Source organism: Camelus dromedarius, chromosome 17 (genome assembly GCF_036321535.1).
Source record: "Camelus dromedarius isolate mCamDro1 chromosome 17, mCamDro1.pat, whole genome shotgun sequence".
NCBI classification, from domain to species: Eukaryota; Metazoa; Chordata; class Mammalia; order Artiodactyla; family Camelidae; genus Camelus; species Camelus dromedarius.
In genome coordinates this window covers 6,577,178-6,596,152 of record NC_087452.1, presented here as the reverse complement: position 1 = coordinate 6,596,152, position 18,975 = coordinate 6,577,178, and the positions used below count along the sequence as shown (strand labels likewise).

The 18,975-nt window shown below is 49.4% G+C and overlaps 1 protein-coding gene across 5 annotated transcripts in view; it reads right to left on the bottom strand.

Moving 5' to 3' along the window:
• SRGAP3 (SLIT-ROBO Rho GTPase activating protein 3) overlaps positions 1–18,975 on the bottom strand; it is a 220,639-nt gene that overhangs the window by 65,896 nt on the left and 135,768 nt on the right. For all 5 annotated transcript variants that reach the window (XR_010384781.1, XM_064496289.1, XM_031470812.2 and 2 more), the window contains exons 4-5: positions 12,019–12,081; positions 419–604 (exon numbers count right to left, since the gene is read on the bottom strand). Coding sequence is in view for 4 of the 5 variants with exons in the window: in XM_064496289.1 (XP_064352359.1) it covers positions 419–604; positions 12,019–12,081 (249 nt within the window). In the remaining variant the exon portion in view is untranslated. The remainder of the gene's footprint in view (positions 1–418; positions 605–12,018; positions 12,082–18,975) is intronic.

Below are 18,975 nucleotides of genomic sequence, written 5' to 3'. Positions count from 1 at the left end.
ACACAAGGATTCTGAGTCGCCTGACTTTGGCTTGGCAGTGGCAATTTCAGGATGGTTCTGTCCCTGGTTCCCAGGTGCTGGTTGGTAGTCCAGTGCTGCTCCCTCTAGTTTGGACACACTAAGTCCCAATCAGTCCCCCAGCCACCAAGGTGACCTCCAGAGCAAGTCCCGCCTCCACAAATGCCTGGTGAGTCCTGCTGGAATGTGCCTGCTGGGCGTGAGTCTCCACAGTTCAGCTCTCTTGCCAGCTGAGTGCCTCTCCCTGCTGCCAACCCTAGCCCGAGGCCTAACTAGTGCTAGCAGAGGCACAGCCAGCCCTGCCTCCACCAGGACACTGACCTCTTACACCCCTAGACACTCACGGTGCCCTCCCCTTCCTGTTCCACCCCGATACCTCCCATCTGGGGCCCTCACTCGCCTTCTCCTTCATCTTCTCAATCTTCTTCACGGAGCTGCGGCGCTGGGGCCGGTCCTCGTGCCGGAGCAGGTTCATGCTGAGGTCTCCTGACTTGTTGAACTGCTTCTCTTCCTGCTTCTCGGCCTCCTTCAGCTTGCTCTCCGCACTGATGCTCTCTGCGTGGTACATGTGGTAGGTTTTCATGACCTGGGGACACAGGAAGGTGGGAAATCAACAGGCTGTGACAGACAGCCCTGGTGCTCCTGGCTCCCTTCCAAGTTCTCCACCCCGGTCAGCTCCGTCCCTGCCCTCTTCCCACGCCAGGCTCTGAAATCCCACAGCACTTTACTTCTGCACAAACTCTGCGGACTGGAAACAATGGTCACCATCAGCAGTTTCACCATTGCCATCGTCAGCATCATCAGTGTCATTAAACCTTTACTAAGTGCCAGGAACAGACACAGTAGAGAGGAAATAGAAAAGGGCAACCCCAGGCCCCGGGCATGTGGGGGTTCTAGGAAGTGAAATGGTGACCATGCCTTCCCCAGCTGCCCTCTCCAGCCCTGCCAGCTGTGACGCTTGCCTCCCTCTCAAGTACACCATGGGAACATCCTTCTTACTCACACGCAGATCATTTTCTCAGCTGTTTCCTTAAGTAAAATTGGCCTGCAAACAGCTCTGTTCCCAAAAGGAATATTATTGGATAACCTAATAGATATTGTTTGCTCTCAGAAACAAACTCACCCTTGGCTATAAAATGAATTCCTATCAAGCAAATTGCACTTTGCTATTCTACTTCCACATTAAGAGTCGGATATTGTTATAACAAGGGAATTTTTGAGTCAGAAGAAATCCGATACATCATCGAATCCAACCACCAAATTTTACAAATAGGGAAACTAAGGCGCAGATGGACAAAGTGGCTTATCCAAGATCATGCAGCGTTACCAGTGCGGCCATCAGGCTTTACATCCGTATGGTCGTCATCACAGTCAAGATGCAGAACACTCTCACCACACCAAAAAGACCCCTCGTGCCCCTTTCCAGTGGGTCCCCGCCCCGCACCCCAGTCCCAGGTGATCTCTGATTTGCCCCTGTCCCTGTAGATTGGTTTTGTATGTTCTGGAACTTCATATACATTGACCCAAAGAGCATAAACTCTTTTAGGTCTACCCTTGTTCACCAGGCATAATTCTTTTGGAGATTCTCCCATATTGTTGCACGTATCAGAAGTTCTTTTCTGTTGCTGAGTAGTATTCCCACATCTGGCTATACCACAATTTGTTTATCTAGTCAGATGTTTACGGTTTTTGGCTGTTATGAATAAAGCTGTTAAGAATGTTCATGTACAATTCTTTATGTGGACGTATGTTTTCATTGCTCTTGGGTAAATACCTAGGAGTGGAATGGAGGATCATACAGTAAGTGTACACCTAACCACGTTAGAAATCTGGTCTCAGACTTTTTTTTTTTTTTGGTTTGGGGTGTGCATAATTGGGTTTATTTATTTTTTAATGGAGATACTGGGGAATGAGCCCAGGACCTCGTGCATGCTAGGCATGTACTCTCCCACTGAGCTATATCCTCCCCCTGGTCTCAGACTTCCAATTCACCACTTTTTCTATGCTATCATACTGTTTCCTTAGTTCATTATCATTTGCTCAGATGTGAGTATTTCTGGCAGCCTTAGAGCAAGCTGGCCAGTCCCATACCAACAGTATTCCATCTCCCAGTCCCCAACTAGGAGTACACTCTTCCTTTGCAATATTAAGTGCATGATCATCTGTCTATGCTAAGAAGCACAAGGAACTTCAGAAATTCATGGCTCCTGAGCTTTGCTGGTTCTCTTCCCTTGTTGTTTGGATAATTACAGCAGCTAACAGAGCAGAGGCTTCCACCTAGGGATGGAATATGCTCCTGACTAGCCGGGCCCTTTATATCGAGGACCTTGGAATGAATTATAGCTAACATTATAACCTTATTCATTCTCATTTAAAGCCTTGTGAAATGAGCTTATTAGAATGAGGAAGCCTTCTGTGGCCCTTATCATGAAATCACAACACTGATCTGTTGTTCAGGAAGCTCCCTTTGTCCTACGTCAGGAGTCATGGGGGCAGCATCTCTTATACAGCACGTTAGGTAAGAATATGGAGTCTGGCCCAAACGTCTGGGCTGAATCCTGATGCTGCCACTTGCAGCTGTGTGACCTTGGGCAAGTCACATAACCTCTCCGACCTCTGCTCCCTCATCTAGAAGATGGGGATAATAACGGCACCTACCTTGCAGGTTTGTTGTTAGGACTAAATGAGTTAATGTTTATAAGGTGCTGAGAGCAATACCACCCCATATGACTCCTGATTTGGGCTGAGGGTTTGAAAATCTTGAACTTACTTACTTGATTTCAGGAAAGTGCTTCTACATTCTAGATAACAGTAGCTAATGTGAAAAAAAAATTTATTACAGACCACTTTTCTCCCTGCTTTCATCTTGAAAACCTCCCCAAATTTCAAAACAATAAATGAAAAAACACAATCAACTTTTCTTCGTGGGTCTTGGTGGGAAGACTTCTCTGCATCCCGCCCATTTGTGCTCACCTGCGGGTGCCCGAAAGCCTCTAGAGATGCCCTTCTTGCTGATTTCATCCTCTCCTATGCTGGTTCCTCTAAGCTTATTTCCAAACAACTCAAGGGACCAGAAAGTGTGCCAGATCAACATGTTCTCGACATCCAGTGGCCAAAGGGGATGTCTGCAGGTTTACAGGTAACCGAAGTGGTTGCCTACTTTCAACCATCTTTAAACCATGGCTCTGGAAACCCGAAGAATATAATGTGGCTAAGAGCTGGGATCTCATGCTGAAGTCTGTCTCTGGGTCCCTTTCCCATTCTTAACCTTTCCTCTATCCCTCCAGATTCACGGACACCACTGGTTTCTTTGCTCCTTCACTGTGCTGCTGGTGCTGCTCATTTCTGAAGTCCACGTGGCTCCTGGGTTCAATGATTCCTGCTAAAACCCTTTTTATTTTTTCCTATCTCAGCGGCTGCTTATCGCACCACGAATTTATCCCCTGCTGTGGGTAGTTCAGAGGAAGAGAGAGTGTTTCCATTTGCAGCTAGATCTTCCTGTCCAATCATCCATGCGTCCATCCATCTACTTGCTCAAGGTCAGCATCCCAGCTGGGCATTCTCAATCTCCCACATTTTCCACTGGTTACTTTTCTGCTCTTTTTGAACCACAGAGTATTCTTCTTGTCCTCCAACGAGACAGACTACCCAGTACAGTTTCTGAACTGTGTTCCACAAACCCTGTGCTTGAAGAACATAGCCCAACCACTCTGGAGCCAAACTCTGTGTGATCCAACTGGGAATTCCACATCCCAGTGGTGAACTTGATCACCCTGGGTGACTTATGTCAGCTGCCACAAGAGCTCACCTGGGGACCTCTCTGAAAGGAGTCTAACTGCATGTGCCCAGAGTCCTCTAGGTGTTTCCTTTAATTATCCTTAAGTCAAGAGTCAAGAACAGTCTGCTCAATCCTGCCAGTCCAAGAGGTGTTAAATAATATTTTAAATTATCAATTACTTCAGAGTTTGCAAACCCCTTTTTTCAGTACCCTTCAAGGAGCATTTCAATTAATCCTTACCCGAAGCCTGTGGGGCAGCCTGATAACAACAACAACAGTGCTTACTGAGCATTTGGTACCCGCCAGGCCAGGCTCTCAGCACTCTGCATATGTTAACTTAGTTCTCACAAAATCACTATGAGGTGGATGCTCTATTGTCCCCTCTTCACGAATGAGGAAACCACAAAATAGGGATGAAAGGATCCTCTACCCCATGGGGACTCTGGATTTTGAGACTCAACCCTCCCACCATCTGCTGGGTGACTGCGGCAGAGGCTTGTCCTCTCTGTGCCGCCGCCAGGTGAAGACCAGAGAGGGGAGCTGGGAAAGAGCTCCGCAGAGGTGACGGCAGAGGGACGGGCTGACCACAGTGCTGTGCTAGGAAGGGGGGCAGAGGTGGACACAGGCGTTCAGCTCAGGCCAAGTCACCGAGACCCATCTTCAACCCAGGATCCCACCCAACTTACTGCCAGAAGGGACTTCACTTTCCAGCCCTCCCAAACCTACCAGGGAGGGCCTCCCAGAACAAGCCCAGCACATGCTGAGAAGCACTGTGCAGGGACACAGAAGTTGAGACCACTGTTCTTGGACCCAAATCAGTTTCATAGGTTCTCAGAGGCCCTGCAGAAATCTTGGTGTATTAACTTGTGATGGAAGGAAATCGAGGCCCAGAAATAGCAAGCACTGTGGCCAAAGTCACACAGCAAGCCAGACAGACTACCAGGCCTTCCAAGCTGTGGACGTTGACTTTTTTTTATAATCATGCTGCCTTTGCCGTGTACACTTTGCCTTTTGCATCTTCCCAAATCCTCAGATTATGAAAACAGGAAAGTACTGTCTGCACAGCCCTTCAGATCTGCATTTAAATGCAAAAGATGGCAAAGGCAGTCCGGAAGTTGACAGCATGAATACAGGGACGTGCTGGGGCAGGATCAGGATCAGTTCTTAGAAAACAGGTTCCCAGCAGCGCAGTCCATGTACACTTCCTCCATCCCTCAGGCGGGGCCATCCCTGGGCCACACAAGAGTTGTGTATGGGGTGAGACCCTGGGCCAGCGCAGGCCAAAGGCATCCTTGAAGGAAAAGGGAAGTCCCCACATTTCACTCTGACCACCCACACTCTGTGTGGCCTACGTTCTCTGTAGAACTTGTAATCACTGCCTTGCTGATTCTTTTTGCACATTTTTAAATGGTCTAACTCAACTAGAGGGCAAAGTCCATGAGGGCCAGGACCTTGTTCACCACCACATTCCCTATATTAGAGCAGAGACTGGTACCCAGCAGCTATCAATATGTATTTGCATGAAACAGAAGCAGACTCACAGACATAGAAAACAAACTTATGGTTACTGAGGGGAAAAGGGTTGGGAAGGGATAAATTGACATTTCAAGATCTGCCGGTACTAACTATTATATATAAAAGATAAACAACAAGTTCATACTGTATAGCACAGGGAACTATATTCAACATCTTGTAGTAACCTATGGTGAAAAAGAATTCGAAAACATATTCATGTATGTGTACAGCATGCATGTATGTATGTACAGCATTATGCTGTATGCCAGATATTGACACAACATTGTAAACTGACTAAACTTCAATTTTTAAAAAAGGAATTTACGAAAAAAATACATATACATTTGCATGAATGAATGAAAATCAGCTGGCTGGCTGGCTGGCTGGATAAATGCGTGGGTGGATAAGTAAATAGGTGGGTGGGGGATGGATGGATGGAAGGACGGATAGAGAGATGGGTGGGTGGGAAATGAATGGATGGGTGGATTGACGGACGGACAGATGGAGAGATAGGTGGGTAGGTGGGTGGATGGAAGGGATGGAGGGAGGGTTAAAATGGGGGAGGTCCAGTTCCACTGCCTTTGATCTGGTGAATTATCTGGGGGTAGGGCAACAGCTACACTTTCAATCATTAAATATTCACTGAACAGTGCATTGTGTGTTAGGTACTGCACTAGGTACACACTAGGAAAGGCTACAGTGTAGGAGGCAGGCAGAGTCTCTGCCCTCACAGAATCCATGCTCTAGCAGAGACACAGATGATTACACAGTGATCATCATACGGCATGACAAGTGCTACCATGAGGGGTGCACAGGGTGCCAAAGGAAGGCTTCCTGGAGGAAGTCATATCTAAACTGAACCTTGAAGGAAGAGTCGCTGTTAGCTGGGTGAACAGGGCTTGGGATGGGGGTGGATTATTCCACACAAAGGGAGCAGCGTCAGCATTAAGCCAGGTAGAAGCAGGAGCCAAACAGGTTTGAGGAGCAGCTTACAAGGTAGACCATCAGGTGTTTGTTTGAAAATCAGCCAGTGGAGCCACTTTCTTCTCCTCCCCCAGGGCCTCCCCCTCAGCAGACATCTGCTGTTTTTCCTCTACCTAGAATCATCCAGTCCTCCTTCTTCTGGAAGGGCTTCCTGATTTCCTTTGAGGAAATCCTCAAAATTCCCTTCCACCATTCTCAGTCCATGTGGTTCATGGGAAGCTGACCCTACCCTCCAACCCCTGGGCGTGGGCAGGAGACCCAGGCCTAGCCACTCAGTAACAGTGTGTTAACGTGGCCTCAGTGATGGGGCCCCAACCAGGCCAATTAGAGACACCGGAGTTTTGCTGGAAACACTGGGAAGGGAGTACTCACTTTCCACTAGGGGGCGCTGAGCTGATAGGAAGTGAGCCTGCAGCGGAGGTGAAGGTGAGGAGTGGGGAGGGGGCGGTCAGGGATCATCTTTGTTGCTACAGGGAGACACCTGTCTGATCATGAAGACACTGCTGAGGAAAACAAAACCAAGTCGGGGAGGGGATGGGTGGATGGGTGGGTGGATGGATGGAAGGAAGGACAGATGGAAGGAAAGAAGGAAGAAGGAAAGAGACACAGAGGAGTAGGAAGGAGGAAAACTGAAAAAGGGCAGGATAAACCGAGGCGGTGCTGTTCTGCTGCCTTTGGTCTGGTGAGTATACTGAAGGGGGAGGGCAGCTACACCTTCAAGTATTAAATATTTATTGAACAGTTAATTATGGGCCAGGCACTACAGCAGGTGCTGAAGACACCATCCTGTGGGAGACAGACAGGGTCTCTGCCCTCAGAATACACACTCTACTGGGGAGACAGACAACGAAACAAGTGTGTCAGCCTCTGAGATTCAGTAAATTGCCACTTTTACACATGTCAGGTTGTACTGGATGCCTGTCTCTTGCTACTGAATGAGGCCCCTAGTGGCAGACTTCCCTCCCTGCTAACCTCCCCACCACCCATAACAATCCTAGTCCCAACTGGCCCAACTAAGCACATGACTCACAAATACTGACTGGCTGAACAGGGGCTACTCATCCCACACCCTGGCTTCCTGCTTCTCTGCGGCCAGAGATGCTGTTCCCTCTGCCTCCCACTCCAACCAGGAAAGACCACTGTCATTCATCTCCAAATCCAACACCATCTCTTCTCTGCTCATGCCATGTCCATATCCCCACTAAAAGGCTTGTCACATCTCATCCTTTCTACACAGCGACGGTCAGTAAACACACGCTGAGTGAAGGCATGTCTCGGCAGGAGAGCGGACAGGGGAGAGGAGGTTGTCTAGCGGGAAATCTCGTCCCTCCAACCCCCATTTTTCTTAGGACCACTGCCACCCCTAGATGAAACTGGGCATATGCCCAGCAGGCTGTGACAGTCCGGCAGGGCCTGCCTTGCCCTGAGTCTGAGACATGCCCTGGTCTCCTGCCCAGGCAGGCATGGCATGAAGAAGGCTGAGAGGAGCCTCGAAGTTCCTCTCGCTTCTTCGTACCTTCATCTTACAGATGAACATTGAGGACCAGAGTCCAGCTAATGTGCCCTGGGCCAGTGTTTCCCAAAGCATGTGATGGGTACTGGCTGTGTTAGCGAGGTGATTTTCAGTGTTACAGACATGTTATTAACTCTTTTGAATTCTCTTGGACTCTTCTGATAATATCAGGAGGAAAACCAGGCATCGTAACCAGAAAGTGTTCAAAAGAAATCCCTAGTAACGAGGCATGGGATTGGGGTCCAGGGTACTCTCAGCAACCGGGCACAGTGGTGCACTGTTTGCAAAGAGGGCCACAGTGGTTGCCCCACGGCTTCAGGGATGCGCATTTGCATTGTCACTTCTCAAGCAGTTTACTTTTCCATCCCACAGCTCTGGGCTTGGGTGTGACTTGACTTGGGCAATGAGATATCAGTAAACGGGACACAAACAGAGGCTTGGAAAGTGCTTGCCCACTGAGGTTTTCCCACTTTGGGCTCTGTCTTACATTGGCCAGGAAACTGTAGCCATGTCAGCGGGCCCAGCTGAACCTAGCCCAGTTCACCAACCCACAGAATCATGAGCAAATAAAACGGCTGTCATTTTCAGCCACTGAGTTTTGACATAATTTGTTATCCAGCAATTGATAACTGATACAAAGGCCTTAAGCAAGGCTTTACTTCTTTGTGCCTCAGTTTCTTTATATGTAAAATGTGTGTTAATGAAATAATTCATATAAAGTATCTAATACAGTGTGAGATACATTCTGGCCAGAGATGTTACTATTATCCCTGTTTTGACAGTAAAGAAAATGAGGACCTAGGACAATATGGCTAAGCTGGGAGCCAGCTGGGAGGTCGTGCAGCAGGAATTCAAACCCACATCCATCTGTGGTCAGTTTGCTCTGCTATGATCCTGTGTTGTCTCCCCTGGTGAGAATTCCCTTCCTCTTCCCCGTTCCCCATCTGCTTTGTTAATTCCTACCCATCCAGAGGCACCAGGCTTGATCAGTCTTGATCACAGTAGCCTGCCTGGAGCCAGCACTTTGCTGAACCCTCAGTCCATCTCTCACACACACACATACTCTCTCTCCCTCTCATTTCTTCAGTCAGCAAATATGTACTGATGACTGCCTACTCTGTGCCAGCACTGCCCTATGGGGACAGCTCTGGGGACACCGTGGAAAACATGGCGTGGCTCCCACAGGGTCATGGTCCAGGTGCCCTCCCCCGAGTCCATGTATCTGGCACATACTAGGCATTGTCTCAGGGGCTATATCACCGGTTCTCAAGTTTACTCTTGTCTCCGTGTGCAGATTCTAAACTCCTTGCAGGCAAAAGCAGTTTCTTTCATTTATTCATACAGCCCTCCCTCCCTCCTTCGACAAGTACCTTGGGAACAGCAAGGGTGTACAAGACACGTCAAAGACCAGCTCTTGAAATGTTCACCGCCTGCTGCTGTGCCTCCTGCAGTGCTAAGTCCACAGAAAGCAGCCCCAAATACTTGAATTTAAATGAATTTCTGGACAACTACTAAAAAACTCGGTGCCGTCAACAAATGACCTAGCAGGGGGTTGCTGTTGGCACCGCCATGTTCTCACTTGTCTGCAGCAGGCAGCAAAAGGAGGAAGCTGGGGAGGGGCTGGCCCTCCCTTCCCCACCGGCTCTGAGGCCCTCCCCAGGCTACTGTGAGACAGGAAGCAGGGACCCCTTGCCCGCCTGGCCAATGGCATTTCTGTCCAGCCACCCTGCCACATGGCCCACAGGGACAAATGTGCATGGAGCATCTGCTGGGTTCAGGGCACCGTGCTGGGCACCAGCACTGTCCTTCTGGTCCCTGACAACCACCTGCCCTATCCACCCTCCACATTGGAGAAAGGTTCTGTTGCCAGTCCCCCGTTCCACAGGTGAGCCCGAGGGCTGAGGTGACTTGCCCGAAGCCTTTGGGCCTCAAGTGCAGAGCTTCTCACCAAGATCTGACTCCAGGGAGTGTGCGTGCCAACTGAAGAGACAGGGCAGAGACGTTCAAGGTAAGATAAGAGGTTTTTAAAAACTGCTGTAGGAATGAGAAGCCCAGAGGTGACAGCTTTATTAAGGTGGTGGAGTTTGGTCTAGATTTGAAAAATGAGACAAAATAGATAAACAACAAGGTCCTACTGTATAGCAGAGGGAACTATTTTCAATAGCTTGTAATAACCCATAATAAAAAAGAATATATATATAAAACTGAATCACTATGCTGTATACCAGAAACTAACACAACATTGTAAATCAATTATACTTCAATTAAAAAAAAAAAAAGAATGTGACACAGACCAGAAGAGGAAGCAAGAGGGTGGTTATAGGCAGGGGAACTGCAGGGGTGAAGAAGCCAAGTGGGGAGATGTATGGGGTGAACAGACAGCAGCCAGCAGAGGAGCCCAGCTGGAGCTCCAAGGCCCTGGACAGGGAACACCAGGTCCAGCCAAACCCTCTGCAGAATTCTGAGAAGAAACATCTCATCTGGCTCTCAACCTGGCCCATTTCTCACCACGCCCTGCCCCCCACGGGAATGCATGAGGCCTGTTTCACCCTCCCGAGGAGGTGCAGACAGTGATGGTGTCAGGACCATGGGAACTTCTGAAATGCTGGGTTTCTTGGTTCTCTTTGTTCTGAGCATGCATTATGTATCTGATCTCCTTTCTTTTTTACTTTTTTCTTTTTTGGCAGGGGGAGGTAATCAGGTTTATTTAATTTTTAGTTTATTTTTTTAATAGAGGTACTGGGGATTGAACCCAGGATTCATGCATGCTAAGCATGCACTGTGACTGAGCTATACCTTCCCCATGATGTCCTTTAATTCTCACAAGGGAGTGTGATAAGTTGGCACTATTATTTCTATCTGTCAACTGGATTTGAACCCAGGACGCTGGCTCCACAGTCTGGTTCACAGTCTGTGAACCACTGGGCGAGTCTCCCCGACAATCCCAGCGGATTCAGTCCTATGTCTTCTCAAGCAGCAATTCTTCCTTTACCCTCAGCAATGATCCAATTAAAAACTGTCAGGGCTCGACGTTTTCCCCTTAACTTGGGATCAAAGAAATGTGTGTTTCAACTTTTATAGATTAACCTCTACGAACCAGCACCCGATTTTACCGATTTGGAGACTGAGGCCCAGAAGCACAAATGCCTTGCCCAGAGCCCCATCACAGGTCAAAGTCTGAGGCAGGACTTCCAACCTGAAGTCCAGGCTCTTGGGCAAAGGCTCTTGGCCCCTGAGGGGTCCACTACCCACTGGCCACACAGGACGTGGACGTAGAAAGAGAACAACACCAAAGGGAGGGGCCTCCTCACAGCCTGCAGCTCTTTCTCAAACCGGGGATTTTCAAGTATAATTTTAGCAGTAGAATCCCCCCCATTTAATGAGAAACTTTATGAGGAATCGCCACATATTTAAAACATAACCGTTTTTCTCTGGCCTGACTGTCTTAGGGGTGGAGGGCCTGTAGTTCGGCTGCTGGGCCACCCCACCCACTCCCCCAGGCTGTCTGTGGCTCTCCTCACTCCTCCTCGAGGAATCTCCTCGAAGCACAGGCTGTAATGTCCCCACCGTACCCAGCGTGCTTGTGTTCCCCAGTTACTCACCTCCTTGGATTCCAACACCCATCCCAAATCCAGTTAGATCTTGCCACCAAGCAGGTAGCAAGGTCAGTTCTGGGCCAGACTATGATATTCTGAAATTATTTCTTGGAGACAGGAAGGCACATTCACCGCCCCTGCCTCATATGATCCTCAGAACAGTGCTCCATTTTGCAGATGAGAATACTGAGACCCAAACAGCTACCTGCCTGCCTCAGCTCCCACAGTTAGTAAGGAGCGGGCCTCAGCATCAGTGTGTCCGACCAGACCTGAAACCCCAACCAGCCTCAGGAGATTTCATCCCACACTCTCCCCACTTCAACTTTGTGTCTTCTGCTTTGGGAGGTAACGCACTCCCACAGCTGGCAGGTAATCTGAATCTCTGTGAACCTTTACAAACTAAACCTGCCTGGGGCCCCTTTCCGAGATGTGCAGAGTCAAGCTGGGGCTGTGAGTCGTTACTTCCCATCACAATGACCCGCGGTCACTCGGGACAAAGACAGAGCACAAAGGCCCAGGGTCACCCCAGATCTCTGGTAGGCTTCCATCCCGCTCTGGGCACAGAAGAAAAGGGGCCCAAGCCCAGACAGCAGCAGAGCCCGAGCAAGACTCACCGTGTAGAGCTCGTTGGTGACCTTCAGCAGCTCCTCGTGCATCTGCAGGCCAATCTCCTTGCTCTGGAACGTGAAAGAACAAGTGTCAGAGGGATGGAAGGGTGCTGGCTGCACTGACCAACTTCCTTTTCCACACAGAAAGGGCAGCAATGCTTGGGGTGGGGTGGGAAGACGTGCAGATAGCAACATAAACCTTGCTGATCCAGACCTGAATTCCTCCACTCACAACCACGAAACAAATCCACAGAGTGAGGCTCCTCACAACAGGAATTCCCGGGCCATGTAAGTTGGGGAACCATATACATCCCCTTGGTAATTCACAGGGACATCACATTAAAGATTCTGAGACGCACCTGTCCATCTTGCTTTAATTCTGTGTGTCCTCAGCTGATGTGCCCAGAGTGTGTGTCCCTAGCTCAATAGTCATTAACATGTCATGAAACTGGGGTTCCAAAGAACACGGTTCGAGAAATAATGGTCTAGCTTCTCAATTCAGTGAGCAGCTCAGGTAAGCAGACAGCCTGCTGGAGCATGAAGCAGGGGTCTGGCTCCTCGCCTGGCTGTATCGCCAACTGGCCACATGGCCTTGGAACCTAAGTTCTATAAAATAAAAGCACCTATAAAATAAAAAGCTTTAAAAAGCTGCTTGAACAAAATGAGACAGGTTTTCTTACTGTAGGACTTTGCAGCAGCTTTCATCCCCTCGTGTGCACAGACTGTCTAAGGGGGTTGTAGGGTGCAAGTTTCGTTGACCTCAATCCAAACCTCGAGGTGACGTGTGTATTTAGTATACTGACGGACATGAGTCAGAAAACAATGAACAGGAATACATATAAACACAACATTGCAAATCGACTTCTGTAATTTAAAAAAAAAAAGAAATTCATACAGAAAAAAAGGAAAAGAATGATCTCCCAGGTTCCCTCTAGCCTGAAGAGTTCAGGATTTTGTTATTTTGCTTATTATTATTATTGTTATTGTTATTATTATTATTATTACAGTCAGCCCTCTATATCCATGTGTTCTACATCCAAGGATTCAACCAACTGCAGATGGAAAATATTTGAAAAACAAATTCCAGAGAATTCCAAAAAGCAAAACTTGAATTTGCCTTGTACTGCCAACTATTTACATAACATTTCATTGTATTTATAACTATTTACATAGCATTTACATTGTATTAGGTATCATAAGTCATCTAGAGATGATCTGAGGTATGGAGGAGAATGTGCACAGTTAGATGCAAATACAATGACATTTTGTACAAGGGACCTGAGCATTCATGGATTGTGGTACCCCAGGGGTCCTGGAACCAATCCCCCATGGAGACTGAGGGATGACTTGTTATTATTATTCTGGCGGAGGGGGAAATAAGTCTCCCTGTTTGCCCAGGCCAGCACAGGAAACTTCTGTACGGAAAATGGAAGCCCTGATTTCTGCTTACTGACGCTGAGTCATCCTGTCCTCTCTCTCAGCTCCGTCAGCCTCAAGCATGACCAGTAGCTGACTGGCAGAGACCTGCCTTCCTCTGACCCCTGCACGGGTCAGAGCCCCGGACTCAGCGGCAGCCGAGGAAGGCTCAGTACCAGACGCGATGCTTTCCCTGTCTCCTTCTCCGGGCGCACAGCCGTCCTCACAGCTTCTGGGCCTGGAATTGCCAAGAATCCCCCGTCTGAAGGCAGCCCTTTCAGGTGCCAGATCTAACAGACAGCAGAAGCTCTGGGGCAATTCCAGAGATCTGTTTAGACCTCCCTCCAGCTCTAGAGACTAAAGAAAGGGGACCCAACCCAAAAGCACAGCAGTGTCTCGGCAGCCTTTCTGTGCGGAGCTCCGGGGGAAGCTCCAGTCGCATCCTGTGCCTCTACAGAGGTGCTCCATGAACCCGACCAGCCACCCGCATCTCCTTCGGTTCTCCCTGACTCTCAGCCTGCGCTCCTCCCCTGACACTTGCTTCGAACTCTCTGACGCCCTCCAGCGGTCTCTTCTTGGTCCTCCATCTCATCAGCATCTCTGACACCCAAGACCTAGCTTCTCACGTATGTATTTTTATGGTTTAGTTTTACTGATAGGTAATAAACGTACATAGTTAGAGGAACTCTAACAGCCAGCAAGGTAAAAGGAGAAAAGTTTCCCAGGCTCCCAGAACACCACCCAGAAACAACTGCTATTAAAAGTTTCTTCTGATACCTTCCAGAAACAGCCTCTGGATCTACAAGCATACTTTAAACTAGCAGATGTCTTTTTTTTTTCCCAACACAAATGGCAGCAGTCTATACATTCCTTTGCGTCCTGCCTTTTTCCACCTAACGCTGTATCTGAGGAACTTTCCCTTCACAGCCCCTGGAGCTCCTGCACCCTCCTTCTCTGACTACTACTTGGGGTTCCATATACCAGATGTGTCGCAACTAATTAACCAGCAGGTTGTCACCAGTCTCTTAATATTCCAATGACGCAGTCAACAGTGTTGTACTCTGTCACTGCACACATGGGCAGGGACCCCTGTCAGATAAATTCCTGGAAGCAGCTCTACTGGGAAGAGTCCAGCCTTCTCAGCCCTGCCCCAGCCGGCTCTCCACGTGCTCCTGACTTCAGCCCCTGCTTCTCGGTAACCAGCAGCCACGTCATCATCCCCATGGCTCTCTCTCCTGGGCTCCGTCCTGCATGACCTCAAAGACCTGTACCTTCAGCTGCTGCAAAACAGTGCGGTCTGGATGGCCCTCATCACATCCAACTCAACTCATCCAAATGCAAGCTCGTGAACTTTCATCCATCTCCTCAAGTTGAGTCAATGGGATGATATTGTGCCGGGCATGGCAACTGGAAATTTGGAGCTATTTTTGACACTTCTTTTTCATCCCTCCTCCTCAGTCCATCCTGCCTTCAGACTGCCCAGTCCTTTGTTGTACGTAGCAGACCATGCCGGTTCCCTCCCCACTATCCATCCTCGCCCTTCCTGCTTCCTAATAGAGTCAGAAATGTGGCCCTGTGGTCATCCCTCCAGCTGAGCTCTTCCAAGGATGTCACTGACCCCCATCCCAACCTGAGACAGTGGATTCTGGTACGTGTTGTTAGTCTGGGGGTGAGCACGTGACAACTGCATGGAAGAGGACTTAGAAGGTTAAGGTTAAGGGTAAGGTTTTAGCTTTTCTACTGAGTCCTAGAAAAAAGCATGGAGGCCCAGTTGTTACCAGCAGGCCTCTTAGGACCAGGAGAGGGAGCAGCCTTGGGTGGCACAACAAAAGAAACCTGGTTCCTAATGACCTCCCAGGAAACTGGCTGAACCAAACCCAGAGCCTACCTCCTGGTGAACTTCCACTTCTGTGGCTTTACTGGTTAAGCCACTCAAAGCTGGGGTTTTCTGTCACTTGCAGCCAAAATCAACCTAACAGATATATTTCCCCCCACCAGTCCCAGAGGAAGCAATGCCATCGCTGTAGGACCCAGATTCCTGAAGCTGTCCCTTACCACAGTCCTGACTCCTGTCCCTGATTATGCATGCCCAACCCAGGGTAATTTCATAGAAAGCTATGTCACTGTGTCCCTCTGAAGCCTTCTCAGTGCTTGTAGGTTCCAGACCCAGCTCTTCAGCTTGACTTTTGAGGCTCTCTGTGACTAGCATAGACTTGGTAGAGAGTGGACAGGACTGAGCTTTGGAGCCATGGAGCCCAAGACTGGATAGGGCTTTAACTCAGCTGACCTCTCAGCACCGCTGCTTCCTTGGGTGAAGTGAGCACCCGTTACTGTCCTCCTTTGCACTTGTAAAGGGAAGTGGAATGATCTCGCATGTTTACTTGCTTATTCATTTGTCATTTGTTTCCCCCACTTAAAGGTAAACCCCATGAGACTTTCTCTCTGGGGGATCTGAGCTTCTGGAAGGGCTGGCAGTAGACAGCCCCCAGCTGAGAGCAAACTTCAGGGATGGCATCAGAGGACAAGGTGACAAGCCCTCCAAAATTGACATTTCATCCAAAGACAGATCTGTGTGGGGCATAGAGGCCGGCCTCTCCTGACTCAAGCTGGATAGCTCTGAAGGGTTGCCCCATCTACAGAACTCCCTGTAGGGCTGGCTAAGACCTAGAGTAAGCCTGCCTGCTCCCTCCCCTGCCCTCCCGAAGGGGTAGATCCCAGGTACGTCCCCTAATCATTCTGCTAAGATGTTAAATTCAGGTCTCAGAGTCAGTTTCCTGGGTACCCAATCTGCAGTGTCTCACTTCCCCACTCTTCCCAGCAATGCCATAGAGCCTGTCACATAGTGGGTGCTCATTAAGTTTATTTTTTGGGTGAATCTATGAATGAATGGACAGTTCCACTAAGCCTTAGTTTCCTTCTCTGTAAAAGTGGGATGATGTCACAGGTGTCGTGGAGTCCCTGTGAGGATGACAAGAGATGACACATACGACAGTACTGGTTTCACCCCGGGCACAAGGGAAGAGCTTGGGGAGAAGTGCTACAGGCTGAATCGGTACCTACTGGATGCCAGAGGCAAGGCTAGGAAGTTGCCCAGAAAGGGGAATACAAAGTTGCATTTTTTATTAACACTTCGTTTAGCAGGATCAAGGGTCAAGAATCAAATAATTCTAAGGCATGAGGTGGAAAGGGCCACAGAAGAGTGAAAGATGAGGTCACTTGGGATAAAGATGATGGAGGGACCACCATGGGGCCATGTCATCCTGCACAAATGGCCAGAGATGCCATTCCAGGGGGCGGGTCCAGCCGGAGCAAAGGCACGGAGGCTGGGAATAGGGAAAAGTTCAGTTTACAAAGAGAAGTACAGCAACAGAAGAGCGGAAGATAAGTTTGAAACAGAGGCTGGGCAAGATCAAGAGACCAATGGAGTGCAGGCTGCATTCAGAGTGGAACTGGGGGCCTCCTTTGGTTTTTGAGCAGGAGAGGCTGATGATCAGCGCTGTGCTTCTTCAGGAAGATGACGATGCCGGTACACAGAGCATGGATTGCATGGAGGCGCCGCAAGTCACCAGACAGAACCTGCCTGAGTCTCTGCTCTCTCCCGCTCAGCGCCAACCCCAGGCGGGGCTGGCCACAGTGAGCGCTCAGCAAATCATGATCACTGAACTGCACCAGACTAAAGGCATTATTTTTTATGGTTGGATTTTGTTGGGAAGGGAAACAGTCTCAGCTACAGTTCCAGAAACTACTGAATGAGGAACCCAAACCAAACATTCCATCAGGAAGAGGAGGCCAAAACCCCACCGTCCCCAGTGGCAGTGTATCCGCACTCTCTGTCTGAACTTCTCTGCAGAGGTCGGGGCGGTAGGCTGCTTCGGATAGTGAAAAATGATTACACTGCGCCAAGGAGGGCACAGCCACAGCAGCGCTGGTCCCTCGGGGTTGGAAGGACAGAGCCCTGTCTCTCTGACCCAAAAGTCTATAAAATCAGGTGGCAGGTGGCCCTGGCCCTGCTTCTATTTTTGCCCATGACTAAAGTTAAACTCCCCTTAGGACCAGATAATTCTCTGAGTAGGGGCAGGGGGCTGTCCTGAGCATATAAGATGTTTAGCAACATCCCTGGCCACTAGATTCCAGGAGCATTTCCCAGCCCCACCACAAGTCGGACATTGCCAAAAATTATCTCTGGACGTTGCCAAATGTTCCCTGGGGGACAAAATCATTCTGGGTGAGAACCATTGCCCTAGACCAAAGGCTCCAAGTGGCAGCTTCTCTGGCATACAGATGTGTTTTATTTGGCCGTTCAGTGTTTTCAGAAAAATCTGACTCTTCCCAGCATTTAAAAATCAAGAAATTCCCCTTACAAGTCCAGATTTTCAGTTTCTCTGGAAAAACAAGACGATCCAGCAAGACTGCACCCCCACTTGGAGCACAGCAGCCCCTCTGGGTGGGGTTGTGCCCCCCAGTTGGCCACAGTGCCCAGCATCTCCATTTGCCTGTCCATTTGGGTTTCTGACCCAGAAACCAGTGAGGTCTCACTGGGGTTGGCCATCTGTGTCCCCCGGTGCTCATCAAGGCAGCCGTCCCAGACCTGCCAAATCCAAATGTGTGGGAGCATCTTTATACAAGTGCCCTTCTAGCATCTCAGCCTTTGAGAGTCTGGTTCCTGAGACTGAATGTCCAGGCTCCCCTGGGGATCCGGACACCGCTGCCTGCATGGAATCCCAGCACCCCCTCAACCCACCCTCCTGCCTGCACCTCTGGGGCCAGTTTCTCACCTAGATTCAATTTACACCAGTATTTATCGAATGACCGACTAGATACCAGCCTCCTATAGGCATTACAGACACAAAGCAGAGTGAGACACCATCCCTGTACCATCAGCGGCAGCCCACGTTTCTGGAGAACATCCCATTGGCTGGACACCATCCAAAGTCACTTCCATACGTTATCTAATATAAACTTGAAGGCAGGTACTATTATGATGCCCACCTGGCAGACGAGGGCTGGCGGCTCAGAAGGGTCAAGCAACTTGCCCCAGGCTGTATAGCTAGGAAGCAGCAAAGCCAGGATCCAGCTTTTACTTGGTCTAAATCCAATGCTGGCACTCGTAATGACTTTCTGTGGCCTGCTTCCTCGGGGCCTAGACAGGCACACAGGTGAAAAGAAGCCATTGCAATGCTGTCACAGAGATGAGTCCAGGCCACAGTCCAGGCTGCGAAGGAGGGCATGCCCTCTGGAGACCACCTGTGCAAAACTCCGCATCCCGGCCCTTGTCCTCACTTGCAGGCAAGTCTTGTTCTCCTTGGCCTGATTGTCCATGGCCCACCTGCCCTGCTAGGACTAAATCAGCCATGACAGCCATCTCTGGCTTCTCCCTCCTTCTTCTCTGATAACAAAAGATGAGATATGGGTGGGACTGACCCTGCTTGCCTGGTCACACCAGATGGGTCCATCCCACACAGGACCCCGCCTGACCAGAGTCCTCTGGTGCCTTGTGTCTAGTGACCAAGTCAGAGATGGAGACATATTCCAGGCTGAGCCAATAAG